Source organism: Phyllobates terribilis, unplaced genomic scaffold (assembly GCF_046119375.1).
Source record: "Phyllobates terribilis strain yellow unplaced genomic scaffold, ASM4611937v1 Scaffold_2__4_contigs__length_985480577, whole genome shotgun sequence".
NCBI lineage: Eukaryota > Metazoa > Chordata > Amphibia > Anura > Dendrobatidae > Phyllobates > Phyllobates terribilis.
The window spans coordinates 32,845,749-32,864,537 of NW_027362762.1; the positions used below are offsets into that span (position 1 = coordinate 32,845,749).

General features: G+C 44.2%; 1 protein-coding gene across 1 annotated transcript in view; it reads right to left on the minus strand.

Annotated features, from left to right (window-relative positions):
* DCHS1 (dachsous cadherin-related 1) overlaps window positions 1-18,789 on the minus strand; it is a 239,831-nt gene that overhangs the window by 197,498 nt on the left and 23,544 nt on the right. The window contains exon 2 of the mRNA XM_073661236.1: window positions 13,653-15,404. Within this exon, the coding sequence (XP_073517337.1) occupies window positions 13,653-15,365 (1,713 nt within the window). The 5' untranslated portion in view covers window positions 15,366-15,404. The remainder of the gene's footprint in view (window positions 1-13,652; window positions 15,405-18,789) is intronic.

Consider the following 18,789-nt stretch of genomic DNA (forward strand, 5'->3'; position numbering starts at 1 on the left):
GGATTGGGGTGCCATGCATACCAGGAAGAGGGATGAAGGTACCATACATACCAGGAAGAGGGATGAAGGGGACCATGCATATCAGGATGGGGGATTGGGGTGCCATGCATAACAGGAAGAGGGATGAAGGTGACATACAGTGTATACCAGGAAGAGGGATGAAGGTACCATGCATACCAGGAAGAGGGATGAAGGGGGCCATGCATACCAGGATGGGGGATTGGGGTGCCATGCATACCAGGATGGGGGATTGGGGTGCCATGCATACCAGGATGGGGGATTGGGGTGCCATGCATACCAGGATGGGGACGAGGGCAACGTATAACAGGAAGGAGGTGCCATATATACCAGAATGGGGGATATTAACAGAATTGGGGGACATTACCCCAATACCACTGTCAGCAGCAGACCCCCTCCCCTATAACAGGGCATCATGACCACATTTTATGCTTAAATTTTATTTTCTATTTTCCTCCTCTAAAACCTAGGTGCGTCTTATAGTCCGAAAAATACGGTATTTGGTATCACAGCATGAGTAACTGTCCAAATGAATAAAATATCATTATATTGTTAATGCCAAAACAATAAAAACATTGAAGTGGGAGAATCGCTGTTTTTCTTGACTTGCTTTCCCCAAGAACGGAATAAAAAAAAGGCCAAAAAGTCAAATGGACCCAAAAATGGTAGTCATAAAAACTAAAGCTTGTGCCACAAAAAAACCCCTCATATAACGATCAGCAAAAAAGTAAAAATCTCAGGTCACGTGAAAAGCAAGGAGGAAAAATCACAAGAGAAGAGAAGGCCCCAGAAGCTCTGCCACCCGAGGGCCAGAATAGAGCTGGAGTGGCCCGGACTAACACTGATCATTGCACTGGCGGAGTCACAGATGGATAAAAGCGAGCCTGCTGCAGAGCGCTCTGCCGGGCTGCAAACATCACCAGAGACCCATGCTAATCAGCCGGAAGAATTATTATATATAGCTGTGTCATGGATTATCATGGTGGGTGCATAGCATATCCTAGTGTGGACAGGGATTATCATGGTGGGTGCATAGCATATCCTAGTGTGGACAGGGATTATCATGGATTATCATGGTGGGTGCATAGCATATCCTAGTGTGGACAGGGATTATCATGGATTATCATGGTGGGTGCATAGCATATCCTAGTGTGGACAGGGATTATCATGGTGGGTGCATAGCATATTCTAGTGTGGACAGGGATTATCATGGATTATCACGGTGGGTGCATAGCATATCCTAGTGTGTACAGGGATTATCATGGATTATCATGGTGGGTGCATAGCATATCCTAGTGTGGACAGGGATTATCATGGATTATCATGGTGGGTGCATAGCATATTCTAGTGTGGACAGGGATTATCATGGATTATCATGGTGGGTGCATAGCATATCCTAGTGTGGACAGGGATTATCGTGGATTATCATGGTGGGTGCATAGCATATCCTAGTGTGGACAGGGATTATCATGGATTATCATGGTGGGTGCATAGCATATCCTAGTGTGGACAGGGATTATCATGGATTATCATGGTGGGTGCATAGCATATTCTAGTGTGGACAGGGATTATTAGAAGTAGGTGATAAATTATTGTGATGGGACGGGATTTAATCACATACCGATTGCAATGGTGAATGATATATTCTCAGATATAGAGATTATAACACTACTGACAAGGATTATAACGATGTGCGCATTTAGGGACTATTATAGCAGAATTAGGGTTTTAGAAACACAATAATGTAGAGTTTTGTACAGGATGAGGATATGTACAGGGATTACCATCCACATTATAATCCCAGGTACCATGGTGATTATTATACTGCGTACAGGGATTACCATCCACATTATAATCCAAGGTACCATGGTGATTATTATACTGTGTACAGGGATTACCATCCACATTATAATCCCAGGTACCATGGTGATTATTATACTGTGTACAGGGATTACCATCCACATTATAATCCCAGGTACCATGGTGATTATTATACAGTGTACAGGGATTACCATCCACATTATAATCTCAGGTACCATGGTGATTATTATACTGTGTACAGGGATTATGGAGATAGGCCCATTATATTGGCAAGTGGGGTCCTTTCTAGGGATTATAATTTTACATGTAGGTCTTGTAGGGGGATTGTAATAGCACGTACAAGAGGGTTACAATTATAATCTCGGGTACAGTTTTGGGTGCGATTATTATGTATTGGGACTATGAGGATAAATACATCTCTAAACAAGAACTACCAGGGATTAGAGCATATTTACAGGGGTCACAATGTTACACGACGATCTCAGGTAATTCTTGTATAGGGATTATTAGCGCACGCCCTGGGGCTTCTGCTACTTTACAATCACAGGTATGGCAGGAATCATTGTAATAATCCCTCTACCCCCGTATCATCCATGCACTGGAATACACCTGTCTGGCTCAATGCACTCAGCTTTCCCTTGGTGTTCACCTACGTGAGTCACACTTTGCAGACATGGCGCCTCCTACTACACTCATCATCTTGGACTCACACTCCCAGTGTCCGCTCCATTCTGTCTCCCCCACCAGATAACACAGCTATGGACAAATGACAACCAAGTTTTTACTGAAGCAGAGGGAGATGTATGGACGAGCATCCACAGCACGCTGCAGCCAGGACGTAGGAGCACCCCAGGAGCCAATAACATCTGTGAAATGAGTCCAGCATGTCTCCTGACTCTATGGAAACCATGGATGACCAATATTCTTCTCTGACTGGAGTCCAGCTCCTCGCCTCACTCTGTGGAGGACAAGGATGACCAATGACCTCTGTGACTGACATCCAGCTCCTCTCCTGACTCTACGGAGACCATGGATGACCAATTAGCCCTTTGATTTGGGTCCAGCATCTCTCCCAACTCTGAAAAGACCATGAATGACAAATTACCCCTATGACTTGGGTCCAGCTCCTTTTCTGACTCTGCGTACTCCATGGTTGACCAATTACTCCTGTGACTGGTGTCCAGATCCTCTCCTGACTCTGCGGAGGCTATAAATGACCAATTACCCCTTCTGACTAGAATCTCCAGCTCCTCTCCTGACCCTGCAGAGGACATGGATAACAAATTACCTCTGTGACTGGTGTCCTTCTACTCTCCTGACTCTGCGGAGGCCATGGATGACAAATAACCCCTTCTGACTAGAGTTCACTCCTTTCCTGACTCTGCGGAGGCCATGTATGACCAATAACCCCTTTTGACTAGATTCCAGCTCTTCTCCTGACTCTGCGAAGACCATGGATGACCAATTACCCCCTGTGATTGGTGTCCAGCTCCTCTTCTGACTCTGCGAGCGCCATGGATGACCAATTACACCTGTGACTACTGTCCAGCTCCTCTTCTGACTCTGCGGATGCCATGGCCATGGACGACCAATTACCCCTGTGACTGGTGTCCAGCTCCTCTTCTGACTCTGCGAGCACCATGAATGACCAATGACCCCTGTGACTACTGTCCAGCTCCTCTTCTGACTCAGCAGATGCCAAGGATGACCAATGACCCTTGTGACTTGGGTTCAGGTAGTCTCCTGACTCTGCTAAAACCATGGATGACCAATAACCACTTCTGACTACAGTCCATCTCCTCTCCTGACTCTGTGGAGGCCATGTATGACCAAATAACCCTTTCTGATTGGAGTCCAGCTCTTCTCCTGACTCTATGAAGGACAAGGATGACCAATGACCTCTGTGACTGATGTCCAGCTCCTCTCCTGACGCTGAGGAGACCATGGACGACCAATTACCCCTTTGACTTGGGTCCAGCTCTTCTCCTGACTCTGCAGAAACCAAGGATGACAAATTACCCCTGTTCTTTTTCTGACTCTGCGTACTCCATTGTTGACCAATTACCCCTGTGACTGGTGTCCAGTTCCTCTCCTGACCTTGCGGAGGACATGTATGACCAATAACCCCTTTTGACTGGAGTCCACTCCTCTCCTGATGCTGCGGAGGACCAATGACCTCTTTGACCAATAACCCCTTTTGACTAGAGTTCAGCTCTTCTCCTGGCTCTGTGCAGGCCATAGATGACCAATAACCCCTTTTGACTAGAGTCGAGCTCCTCTTCTAACTCTGCGGAGACCATGTATGGCCAATAACCCCTTCTGACTAGATTCAAGCTCCTCTCCTGACTATGCGGAGGCTATAAATGACCAATAACCCCTCCTGACTAGAGTACAGCTACTCTTCTGACTCTGCAGGCGTCATGGATGACCAATGACCCCTGTGACTACATGTCCAGCTCCTCTCCTGACTCCACGGAAGCCATGGGTGACCAATGATCAATTTGACTGGTGTCCAGCTGCTCTTCACCTCTGCAGAGGCCATTGATGACAAATGACCCTTGTGACTTGGGTCTAGCTTGTCTCCTGACCCTGCGAAGACCATGGATGACCAATAACCCCTTATGACTACAGTCCATTTCCTCTCCTGACTCTGTGGTGGCCATGTATGACCAAATAACCCCTTCTGACTGGAGTCCAGTTCCTCTCCTGATTCTGCGGAAGACAAGGATGACCAATTACCCCTGTGATTTGGGTCCAGCTCCTCTCCTGACTCTGCAGAGACCATGGTTGATCAATTACCCCTCTGACTTGGGTCCAGCTCCTCCTTCTAGGAGATATCCTCTTAGTAATTTATGACTATTTTGTACTCAGGTGATTAGTTACCAGGTAAGAAAATGTCAAATACTCAAGGCACATTCGGCTAGTCACCACTGATCACCCATAAAGGTCTGCTGGCAGCCAAATGTCCTCTCCACAGTACCTCCCACCATCTGTAGAGGGCAGTATGTCTGTGCTATAAGCACACAGTATCGTCCGCACCTGTAGGGGGCAGGTATGCCCAGGTGTGTGATCGTCCTTCGGTATGCCCAGGTGTGTGATAGTCCTTCGGTATGCCCAGGTGTGTGATCGTCCTTCGGTATGCCCAGGTGTGTGATAGTCCTTCGGTATGCCCAGGTGTGTGATCGTCCTTCGGTATGCCCAGATGAGTGATCGTCCTTCGGTATGCCCAGGTGTGTGATCGTCCTTCGGTATGCCCAGGTGTGTGATCGTCCTTCGGTATGCCCAGGTGTGTGATCGTCCTTCGGTATGCCCAGGTGTGTGATCGTCCTTCGGTATGCCCAGGTGTGTGATCGTCCTTCGGTATGCCCAGGTGTGTGATCGTCCTTCGGTATGCCCAGATGAGTGAGCGTCCTTCGGTATGCCCAGATGAGTGAGCGTCCTTCGGTATGCCCAGATGAGTGAGCGTCCTTCGGTATGCCCAGATGAGTGAGCGTCCTTCGGTATGCCCAGATGAGTGAGCGTCCTTCGGTATGCCCAGATGAGTGAGCGTCCTTCGGTATGCCCAGATGAGTGAGCGTCCTTCGGTATGCCCAGATGAGTGAGCGTCCTTCGGTATGCCCAGATGAGTGAGCGTCCTTCGGTATGCCCAGATGAGTGAGCGTCCTTCGGTATGCCCAGATGAGTGAGCGTCCTTCGGTATGCCCAGATGAGTGAGCGTCCTTCGGTATGCCCAGATGAGTGAGCGTCCTTCGGTATGCCCAGATGAGTGATCGTCCTTCGGTATGCCCAGATGAGTGATCGTCCTTCGGTATGCCCAGATGAGTGATCGTCCTTCGGTATGCCCAGATGAGTGATCGTCCTTCGGTATGCCCAGATGAGTGATCGTCCTTCGGTATGCCCAGATGAGTGAGCGTCCTTCGGTATGCCCAGATGAGTGAGCGTCCTTCGGTATGCCCAGATGAGTGATCGTCCTTCGGTATGCCCAGATGAGTGATCGTCCTTCGGTATGCCCAGATGAGTGATCGTCCTTCGGTATGCCCAGATGAGTGATCGTCCTTCGGTATGCCCAGATGAGTGATCGTCCTTCGGTATGCCCAGATGAGTGATCGTCCTTCGGTATGCCCAGATGAGTGATCGTCCTTCGGTATGCCCAGATGAGTGATCGTCCTTCGGTATGCCCAGATGAGTGATCGTCCTTCGGTATGCCCAGATGAGTGATCGTCCTTCGGTATGCCCAGATGAGTGATCGTCCTTCGGTATGCCCAGGTGTGTGATCGTCCTTCGGTATGCCCAGGTGTGTGATAGTCCTTCGGTATGCCCAGGTGTGTGATAGTCCTTCGGTATGCCCAGGTGTGTGATAGTCCTTCGGTATGCCCAGGTGTGTGATCGTCCTTCGGTATGCCCAGGTGTGTGATCGTCCTTCGGTATGCCCAGGTGTGTGATCGTCCTTCGGTATGCCCAGGTGTGTGATCGTCCTTCGGTATGCCCAGGTGTGTGATCGTCCTTCGGTATGCCCAGGTGTGTGATCGTCCTTCGGTATGCCCAGGTGTGTGATCGTCCTTCGGTATGCCCAGGTGTGTGATCGTCCTTCGGTATGCCCAGGTGTGTGATCGTCCTTCGGTATGCCCAGGTGTGTGATAGTCCTTTTGTCTGCCTAGTATGTGGTAATCCTTCTATATGATCAGGTGTATGGTGGTCCTTCTGTATGCCTAGTATATGTAGATGTGTGGTGATCCTACGGTATGCCCAGGTACAGGGGCTTCTCACAAAATTGGAATATAATCAAAAAGTTAATTTATTTCAGTTTTTCAATACAAAAAGTGAAGCTCCTATATTATATAGAGTCATTACACACAGAGGGATCTATTATATAGAGTCATAACACACAGAGGGATCTATTATATAGAGTCATTACACGCAGAGGGATCCATTATATAGTCATTGCACACAGAGGGATCTATTATATAGAGTCATTACACACAGAGAGATATATTATAGTCATTACACACAGAGTGATCTATTATATAGAGTCATTACACACAGGGATCTATTATATAGAGTCATTACACACAGGGATCTATTATATAGAGTCATTACACACAGGGATCTATTATATAGAGTCATTACACACAGGGATCTATTATATAGAGTCATTACACACAGGGATCTATTATATAGAGTCATTACACACAGGGATCTATTATATAGAGTCATTACACACAGGGATCTATTATATAGAGTCATTACACAGTGATCTATTATATAGTCATTACACACAGAGGGATCTATTATATAGAGTCATTACACGCAGAGGGATCTATTCTATAGAGTCATTACACGCAGAGGGATCTATTCTATAGAGTCATTACACGCAGAGGGATCTATTCTATAGAGTCATTACACGCAGAGGGATCTATTCTATAGAGTCATTACACGCAGAGGGATCTATTCTATAGAGTCATTACACGCAGAGGGATCTATTCTATAGAGCCATTACACGCAGAGTGATCTATTCTATAGAGCCATTACACGCAGAGGGATCTATTCTATAGAGCCATTACACGCAGAGGGATCTATTCTATAGAGCCATTACACGCAGAGGGATCTATTCTATAGAGCCATTACACGCAGAGGGATCTATTCTATAGAGCCATTACACGCAGAGGGATCTATTCTATAGAGCCATTACACGCAGAGGGATCTATTCTATAGAGCCATTACACGCAGAGGGATCTATTCTATAGAGCCATTACACGCAGAGGGATCTATTCTATAGAGCCATTACACGCAGAGGGATCTATTCTATAGAGCCATTACACGCAGAGGGATCTATTCTATAGAGTCATTACACGCAGAGGGATCTATTATATAGAGTCATTACACGCAGAGGGATCTATTATATAGAGTCATTACACGCAGAGGGATCTATTATATAGAGTCATTACACGCAGAGGGATCTATTATATAGAGTCATTACACGCAGAGGGATCTATTATATAGAGTCATTACACGCAGAGGGATCTATTATATAGAGTCATTACACGCAGAGGGATCTATTATATAGAGTCATTACACGCAGAGGGATCTATTATATAGAGTCATTACACGCAGAGGGATCTATTATATAGAGTCATTACACGCAGAGGGATCTATCATATAGAGTCATTACACGCAGAGGGATCTATCATATAGAGTCATTACACGCAGAGGGATCTATCATATAGAGTCATTACACGCAGAGGGATCTATCATATAGAGTCATTACACGCAGAGGGATCTATCATATAGAGTCATTACACGCAGAGGGATCTATTATATAGAGTCATTACACGCAGAGGGATCTATTATATAGAGCCATTACACGCAGAGGGATCTATTATATAGAGCCATTACACACAGAGGGATCTGTTATATAGAGCCATTACACGCAGAGGGATCTGTTATATAGAGTCATTAGACGCAGAGGGATCTATTATATAGAGTCATTAGACGCAGAGGGATCTATTATATAGAGTCATTAGACGCAGAGGGATCTATTATATAGAGTCATTACACGCAGAGGGATCTATTATATAGAGTCATTACACACAGAGGGATCTATTATATAGAGTCATTACACACAGAGGGATCTATCATATAGAGTCATTACACACAGAGGGATCTATCATATAGAGTCATTACACACAGAGGGATCTATCATATAGAGTCATTACACACAGAGGGATCTATCATATAGAGTCATTACACAGAAGGATCTATTATATAGAGTCATTACACAGAGGGATCTATTATATAGAGTCATTACACACAGAGGGATCTATTCTATAGAGTCATTACACACAGAGGGATCTATTCTATAGAGTCATTACACGCAGAGCGATCTATTATATAGAGTCATTACACGCAGAGAGATCTATTATATAGAGTCATTACACGCAGAGGGATCTATTATATAGAGTCATTACACGCAGAGGGATCTATTATATAGAGTCATTACACGCAGAGGGATCTATTATATAGTCAATACACACAGAGGGATCTATTATATAGAGTCATTACACACAGAGGGATCTATTATATAGAGTCATTACACACAGAGGGATCTATTATATAGAGTCATTACACACAGAGGGATCTATTATATAGAGTCATTACACACAGAGGGATCTATCATATAGAGTCATTACACACAGAGGGATCTATTATATAGACTCATTACACACAGAGGGATCTATTATATAGACTCATTACACACAGAGGGGTCTATTATATAGAGTCATTACACACAGAGGGATCTATTATATAGAGTCATTACACACAGAGGGATCTATTCTATAGAGTCATTACACACAGAGGGATCTATTATATAGAGTCATTACACGCAGAGGGATCTATTATATAGAGTCATTACACAGAGGGATCTATCATATAGAGTCATTACAAGCAGAGGGATCTATTATATAGAGTCATTACACACAGAGGGATCTATTATATAGAGTCATTACACACAGAGGGATCTATCATATAGAGTCATTACACACAGAGGGATCTATCATATAGAGTCATTACACACAGAGGGATCTATTATATAGACTCATTACACACAGAGGGATCTATTATATAGACTCATTACACACAGAGGGGTCTATTATATAGAGTCATTACACACAGAGGGATCTATTATATAGAGTCATTACACACAGAGGGATCTATTATATAGAGTCATTACACACAGGGATCTATTATATAGAGTCATTACACACAGAGTGATCTATTATATAGAGTCATTACACTCAGAGGGATCTATTATATAGAGTCATTACACGCAGAGGGATCTATTATATAGAGTCATTACACGCAGAGGGATCTATTATATAGAGTCATTACACGCAGAGGGATCTATTATATAGAGTCATTACACACAGAGCGATCTATTATATAGAGTCATTACACACAGAGGGATCTATTATATAGAGTCATTACACACAGAGGGATCTATTATATAGAGTCATTACACACAGAGGGATCTATTATATAGAGTCATCACACGCAGAGGGATCTTATGTAGAGTCATTACACGCAGAGGGATCTATTATATAGAGTCATTACACACAGAGGGATCTATTATATAGAGTCATTACACGCAGAGGGATCAATTATATAGAGTCATTACACGCAGAGGCATCTATTATATAGAGTCATTACACGCAGAGGGATCTATTATATAGAGTCATTACACACAGAGGGATCTATTATATAGAGTCATTACACACAGAGGGATCTATTATATAGAGTCATTACACACAGAGCGATCTATTATATAGAGTCATTACACGCAGAGGGATCTATTATATAGAGTCATTACACACAGAGCGATCTATTATATAGAGTCATTACACGCAGAGGGATCTATTATATAGAGTCATTACACACAGAGCGATCTATTTCATATGGTTATTTCTGTTAATGTTGATGATTATGGCTTACAGCCAATGAAAACATAAAAGTCATTATCTCAGTAAATTAGAATAATTACCGTATTTTTTGGACTGTAAGACACACCTAGGTTTTAGAGGAGGAAAATAGAAAAAAAATGTAAGCATACCGAAGGACTATCTGTATGTGATAGTCCTTCGGTATGCCCAGGTGTATGATAGTCCTTCAGTATGTTTTGTATGTGGTATCCCAGGCGTATGGTAGTCCTTCTGTCTCCCTATGTGTGTGATAGTCCTTCTGTATGCCTGGTATGTGATAGTCTTTCTGTCTCCCTATGTGTGTGATAGTCCTTCTGTATGCCTGGTATGTGATAGTCTTTCTGTCTCCCTATGTGTGTGATAGTCCTTCTGTATGCCTAGTATATGACATTCCTTCGGTATGTCTAGTATGTGATAGTCCTTCGGTATGCCTAGTATGTGATAGTACTTCTGTATGCCTAGTATGTGATAGTCCTTCTGTATGCCTGGTATGTGATAGTCCTTCTGTATGCCTGGTATGTGATAGTCCTTCTGTATGCCTAGTATGTGATAGCCCTTCTGTATGCCTAGTATGTGATAGTCCTTCTGTATGCCTAGTATGTGATAGTCCTTCGGTATGCCTGGTATGTGATAGTCCTTCGGTATGCCTGGTATGTGATAGCCCTTCTGTATGCCTAGTATGTGATAGTCCTTCGGTATGCCTAGTATGTGATAGCCCTTCGGTATGCCTAGTATGTGATAGCCCTTCGGTATGCCTAGTATGTGATAGTCCTTCGGTATGCCTAGTATGTGATAGTCCTTCGGTATGCCTAGTATGTGATAGTCCTTCGGTATGCCTGGTATGTGATAGTCCTTCGGTATGCCTCGTATGTGATAGTACTTCTGTATGCCTAGTATGTGATAGTCCTTCGGTAAGCCTAGTATGTGATAGTCCTTCTGTATGCCTAGTATGTGATAGTCCTTCGGTATGCCTGGTATGTGATGGTCCTTCGGTATGCCTGGTATGTGATGGTCCTTCGGTATGCCTGGTATGTGATGGTCCTTCTGTATGCCTAGTATGTGATGGTCCTTCTGTATGCCAAGTATGTGATGGTCCTTCTGTATGCCAAGTATGTGATGGTCCTTCTGTATGCCAAGTATGTGATAGTCCCTCTGTATGCCTAGTATGTGATAGTCCCTCTGTATGCCTAGTATGTGATAGTCCTTTGGTATGCCTAGTATGTGATAGTCCTTCTGTATGCCTAGTATGTGATAGTCATCCTGTATGCGTGGTATGTGATAGTCCTTCGGTATGCCTAGTATGTGATAGCCCTTTGGTATGCCTAGTATGTGATAGTCCTTCTGTATGCCTAGTATGTGATAGTCCTTCGGTATGCCTAGTATTTGATAGTCCTTCGGTATGCCTAGTATTTGATATACCTGGCATACCAAAGGACTATCAAATACTAGGCATACCGAAGGACTATCACATACTAGGCACATAGAAGGACTATCACATACTAGGCACATAGAAGGACTATCACATACTAGGCACATAGAAGGACTATCACATACTAGGCATACAGAAGGACTATCAAATACTAGGCACATAGAAGGACTATCACATACTAGGCACATAGAAGGACTATCACATACTAGGCACATAGAAGGACTATCACATACTAGGCATACAGAAGGACTATCAAATACTAGGCATACCAAAGGACTATCACATACCAGGCATACCAAAGGACTATCACATACTAGGCACATAGAAGGACTATCACATACTAGGCACATAGAAGGACTATCACATACTAGGCATACCGAAGGGCTATCACATACTAGGCATACCGAAGGACTATCACATACTAGGCATACCGAAGGACTATCACATACCAGGCATACAGAAAGACTATCACATACTAGGCATACAGAAGTACTATCACATACTAGGCATACAGAAGTACTATCACATACTAGGCATACAGAAGTACTATCACATACTAGGCATACCAAAGGACTATCACATACCAGGCATACCAAAGGACTATCACATACTAGGCATACAGAAGGACTATCACATACCTGGCATACCAAAGGACTGTGATAGTCCTTCTGTATGCCTAGTATGTGATAGTCCTTTGGTATGCCTGGTATGTGATAGTCCTTTGGTATGCCTGGTATGTGATAGTCCTTTGGTATGCCTAGTATGTGATAGTACTTCTGTATGCCTAGTATGTGATAGTACTTCTGTATGCCTAGTATGTGATAGTCTTTCTGTATGCCTGGTATGTGATAGTCCTTCGGTATGCCTAGTATGTGATAGCCCTTCGGTATGCCTAGTATGTGATAGTCTTTCTGTATGCCTAGTATGTGATAGTCCTTCTATGTGCCTAGTATGTGATAGTCCTTCTATGTGCCTAGTATGTGATAGTCCTTCTATGTGCCTAGTATGTGATAGTCCTTTGGTATGCCTGGTATGTGATAGTCCTTTGGTATGCCTGGTATGTGATAGTCCTTTGGTATGCCTAGTATTTGATAGTCCTTCTGTATGCCTAGTATGTGATAGTCCTTCTATGTGCCTAGTATGTGATAGTCCTTCTAAGTGCCTAGTATGTGATAGTCCTTCTATGTGCCTAGTATGTGATAGTCCTTCTATGTGCCTAGTATGTGATAGTCCTTTGATATGCCTGGTATGTGATAGTCCTTTGGTATGCCTGGTATGTGATAGTCCTTTGGTATGCCTAGTATTTGATAGTCCTTCGGTATGCCTAGTATGTGGTAGTCCTTCGGTATGCCTAGTATTTGATAGTCCTTCTGTATGCCTAGTATGTGATAGTCCTTTGGTATGCCTGGTATGTGATAGTCCTTTGGTATGCCTGGTATGTGATAGTCCTTTGGTATGCCTAGTATGTGATAGTACTTCTGTATGCCTAGTATGTGATAGTACTTCTGTATGCCTAGTATGTGATAGTCTTTCTGTATGCCTGGTATGTGATAGCCCTTCGGTATGCCTAGTATGTGATAGTCTTTCTGTATGCCTAGTATGTGATAGTCCTTCTATGTGCCTAGTATGTGATAGTCCTTCTATGTGCCTAGTATGTGATAGTCCTTTGGTATGCCTGGTATGTGATAGTCCTTCGGTATGCCTAGTATGTGATAGTCCTTCGGTATGCCTAGTATTTTATAGTCCTTCGGTATGCCTAGTTTGCGGTAGTCCTTCTGGCTGCCTATGTGTTTGGTGGTCCTGCAGCATACCCATGTATCCTGGTGCTCATGTAATGTATACACGAGATTGATGGAGAGATCAACCTTTATGTTTCACAGTAAATTGTAGGTTCAGAAAATGTTTCTCACCTTTAGGAAGCAGGTACCTCGTGGAGAGCCCTCACTCAGCGTGGCATTGTAAATTGCACTGGCAAAGATGGGATCATTATCATTAACATCCAGCAGTTGGACCCTGACAATAGCGGTGGAGGTCAGTGGTGGCATGCCACGGTCTGAAGCCACCACTGTCATTTGTGGCTGTGGGACTTTCTCATAATCCAGTGGGGCGGCTGTGGTGATGACCCCGGTCTCTGGATGGATATGGAACCATGGTGTGTCCAGAAGACTGTATCTGATCTCTCCGTTCACTCCTTGATCTTTATCCCGAGCTGTGACCTGGAGAAGGAAGCTCCCGGGATGGACGGCTTCCGGTACACTGTGGCTGTATTCTTGACGGTCAAAGACTGGAGGGTTATCATTTATATCAGTTACTTCAAGAACAAACGAGGACTCTGCCCTTAATGGAGGAGTTCCCGAATCTGTAGCCATAACCCTCAGGCGATAAGAATCTCGTTCCTCACGGTCTAGTAATTTGTCTACACAAATGAGGTAGATGATGCTATCTTTTGTGGTCAAAGCAAACTTTCCCTCGCCACCCTCCAGAGTCACATCCACGTCAGGGTGCTCACCATAGTCAGGATCGGATACAGAGATTCGAGCTACATATTGGCCAGGTGTGGCCCCCTCTGACACTCTAGGGGCTCCATCCTCACTCAGAAAGATAATGGTCATGCTGGGCTGGTTGTCATTGGAGTCTCGTACCTGTATAGACACAAATGCTGTGCCAACCTCTGGCTGACTAGCTCCATCCTTTGCTTGCACAACTAGTTCATGAGCTTTCCGAGTCTCGTAATCCAATGGTTTACTAAGCTGGATAAGTCCGGAATGTGGATTGATGGTAAAGAAACCCTCTGGGTCACTTTGCCTGCGGTTGATCTCGTAAGTGATGTCCCCATTATGACCCAGATCGGCATCTGTGGCGTAGACCTGAAGGACACTAGATCCTGGCAAAAGACTTTCTGAAATGAGTGCCTGATAGCGGCTCTGATTGAAAGCTGGCGCATGGTCATTGACGTCCAGGATAGATATGTCCAATTTCATCTGAGAGCTACGACTTGGAGAGCCTCCGTCGTACGCCTCCAGAGTTAAAGAGTACGACGAGCAATTCTCTCGGTCTAGATCGGCGTGGACTACCAGTTCTACAGACAGCGTACCACTAGATGCATGGCGGGTTTCTAATCGGAATGCTTGCGTGGGATCTCCCCTTTTGATAAGATAACCCTGAGTGCCCAATGCTGCACTGTCCAAATCCATAGCTGGTTCTAGAGGGTAACTTGTACCCCGGGGCGTGTGCTCGGGAATGCCAATTTCTACACGACCTTTAGCAAATGTAGGAGTGTGATCATTGATGTCATCCACATGAATATCCACTTCCACAGTAACACCTTCCGGGGTGACTGCTATGAAGCTATAATGGTTCCTCTGTTCCCGGTCAAGGACTCGAGCAGTTTTAATTATTCCGGTGTGCTCATCTATCTCTAAATCACTGGTTACACCGCTACCTTCCTGTGCTGAAATAAAAAACATGTGCCCAGTGGCGTCTGGTGGAAGACCCGCACTGATGTCCCCAATGATGGTTCCAGCTGGTTGCTCTTCGTCAATGTGGAGTTCCAGTGTCCCCATGGAGGAATAGGATGGGGAACAGGCGATAAGCAGCAACAGGTAGACCCCGAGCGGCAGCATTCTTCCTGCATCCAACGCTGATGGTTACAGAGTTTCATTCTGTGGAGAAAAGATACAACGAGGTTAAAAAAAAGACACAAATGCAACAAAGAAGCCTTCACGATCACGTCCTCCTGTCACGCCTGTACCAGAGTTGATGGACCTTCTCAATATTTCATGGATTTATTGTTGAGGTAGACTCTTTACAGCCTGGATTCTGTGACCCTATCACCCCTCGCATTGGGTGAGGTTGACCCTATGGTTCCTTTGGTGGTTGTACTCTTTGGGAGATGCATTCCTCTGGAGGGCTGCATAGTCTTAGCTATCTTGGGCTTGCAGCTGCTTTTTCTAGATATGTAAAGAAAAAAACATTTCTATTTTTTGTCCTTGTCCTGATAGAATTACGGTCTCTAATCTGGTAACCCGTACTCTCTGCACTTCACATCCGCCATAATTAACCACTTCACACCAACAGGGAGCTCAATAGAAAAAACTACATCAGTCCAACACATAGAGATTGGGAGGACAAATGAGTAGAATGGCAGAGGAAACTTTATCGTATAAATATTAAAAGACAGTACATCACTTAAGCAACATTGACATATAGATAAGACAAGCGGACATGTAGTCCCTCACATTGCTTATAAATCAGTCTGAACAGAAGGTTCACCCCAAGGGTCAGAAAGTTGTGCCTCGCCAGGTCCTAACACCGGCGAAACGCGCGTCGAGGCTTTTTCTAACCTTGTGTCCTGTCCCTGCACCACCTTTTGCAGGTCTGGGTTCCCTCTGTATCCGGGTGAGTCTGGTGCAACCTGAATTTTGGGATTGTTGGGATAATACAATCCATAGGGAGCGATTCCTAAATATTTTGATTATATGTCCCTTTCCCTGTCTTAACTTCAGCACAACCTTCTGACCCTTGGGGTGAACCTTCTGTTCAGACTGATTTATAAGCAATGTGAGGGACTACATGTCCGCTTGTCTTATCTATATGTCAATGTTACTTAAGTGATGTACTGTCTTTTAATATTTATACGATAAAGTTTCCTCTATGCCATTCTACTCATTTGTCCTCCCAATCTCTATGTATTGTTGTGAGTAGGCTATGTGGCAACGGGGTCCAATCTTCTGTGGAGACCCCCTACCCACATGATTTATTATGCGGGTCGCAATCTGTTTATTAATCAGTCCACCACATGCAGCAGATCCGGGTCTGGGGTCTTAGTTACTGGTAGTTTATAATTATTCTGTCATTGTCATATGGAAAGCCAACTTCATATGTACTGACAGCCTAGTGAGCAGCTGGTTGGACCTTCGCTTCTACACAACAGTCAACTCCAGACGAGTAGAGATGCAATGTAAAGTATTAAGGAGAACAGAACAGAAACCTAAACCAGAGAAGAAATGGAAGGTGGGCTTCAGATATCAGACAGCAACAGGCAACGCAGCTAAACTAGAGTCATCGGTCAGATCCGAGACCTCAACCAGCAACGCTGCAAAACAGCTGAAAGATAAAAAGCCGGCAGAAACCACGCAAAGGCCACTGCTTCAACAGAAGTTTTATAACTGCAGCTAAGTATCACAAGCCATTTATTATGTGCTGGGATCTGCGAGCCAGGATAAAGCCACTGGAAAAATCCTAGAGCTACTGGTAGGTACAACAAGCCTTGAATTATTTACTAGAAGCTCTGATCTAGAGGGTATCACAAGCCATGTATTATCTATTAGGAGCTCTGATCTAGAGGGTACCACAAGCCATGTATTATCTACTGGAAGCTCTGATCTTGAAGGTACAACAAGCCATCTAATATCTACTGGGAGCTCTGATCTAGAGTGTACCACAAGCCATCTAATATCTACTGGAAGCTCTGATCTAGAGGGTACCACAAGCCATGTATTATCTACTGGAAGCTCTGATCTTGAAGGTACAACAAGCCATCTAATATCTACTGGGAGCTCTGATCTAGAGTGTACCACAAGCCATCTAATATCTACTGGAAGCTCTGATCTAGAAGGTACAACAAGCCATGTATTATCTACTGGGAGCTCTGATCTAGAAGGTATCACAAGCCATCTAATATCTACTAGAAGCTCTGATCTAGAAGGTACCACAAGCCATCTAATATCTACTGGGAGCTCTGATCTAGAAGGTACAACAAGCCATGTATTATCTACTGGAAGCTCTGATCTAGAAGGTATCACAAGCCATGTATAATCTACAAGAAGCTCTGATCTAGAAGGTACAACAAGCCATGTATTATCTACTGGAAGCTCTGATCTAGAAGGTACAACAAGCCATGTAGTATCCACTAGAAGCTCTGATCTAGAAGGTACCACAAGTCATGAATTATCAACTGGAAGCTCTGATCTAGAAGGTACCACAAGCCATGTATTATCTACTAGAAGCTCTGATCTAGAAGGTACAACAAGCCATGTAGTATCCACTAGAAGCTCTGATCTAGAAGGTACCACAAGCCATGTATTATCTACTAGGAGCTCTGATCTAGAAGGTACCACAAGCCATGTATTATCTACTAGGAGCTCTGATCTAGAAGGTACAACAAGTCATGTATTATCTACTAGGAGCTCTGATCTAGAAGGTACCATAAGCCATGTATTATCTACTAGGAGCTCTGATCTGGAGTGTACCACAAGCCACGTAATATCTACTGGAAGCTCTGATCTAGAATGTACCACAAGTCATGTATTATCTACTTGGATCTGTGATCTAGAGAGTACCACAAGCAATGTATTATCTACTGGGAGCTCTAGTATAGAGGGTACCACAAGCCATGTATTATCAACTGGGAGCTCTGATCTAGAAGGTACAACAAGCCATGTAGTATCCACTAGAAGCTCTGATCTAGAAGGTACCACAAGCCATGTATTATCTACTAGGAACTCTGATCTAGAGTATACCACAGGCCATGTAATATCAACTGGAAGCTCTGATCTAGAGGGTACAACAAGCCATGTATTATCTACTGGAAGCTCTGATCTAGAAGGTATCACAAGCCATGTATTATCTACTGGAAGCTCTGATCTAGAAGGTACCACAAGGTATGTATTATCTACTAGGAGCTCTGATCTAGAGGGTACCACAAGCCATGTATTATCTACTGGGAGCTCTGATCTAGAAGGTACAACAAGCCATGTATTATCAACTGGAAGCTCTGATCTAGAAGGTACAACAAGCCATGTAGTATTCACTAGAAGCTCTGATCTAGAAGGTACCACAAGCCATGTATTATCTACTGGGAGCTCTGATCTAGAAGGTACCACAAGCCATGTATTATCTACTAGGAGCTCTGATCTAGAAGGTACAACAAGTCATGTATTATCAACTGGAAGCTCTGATCTAGAATGTTCCACAAGCCATGAATTATCTACAGGGAGCTCTGATCTACAATGTACCACAAGTCATGTATTATCTACAGGGAGCTCT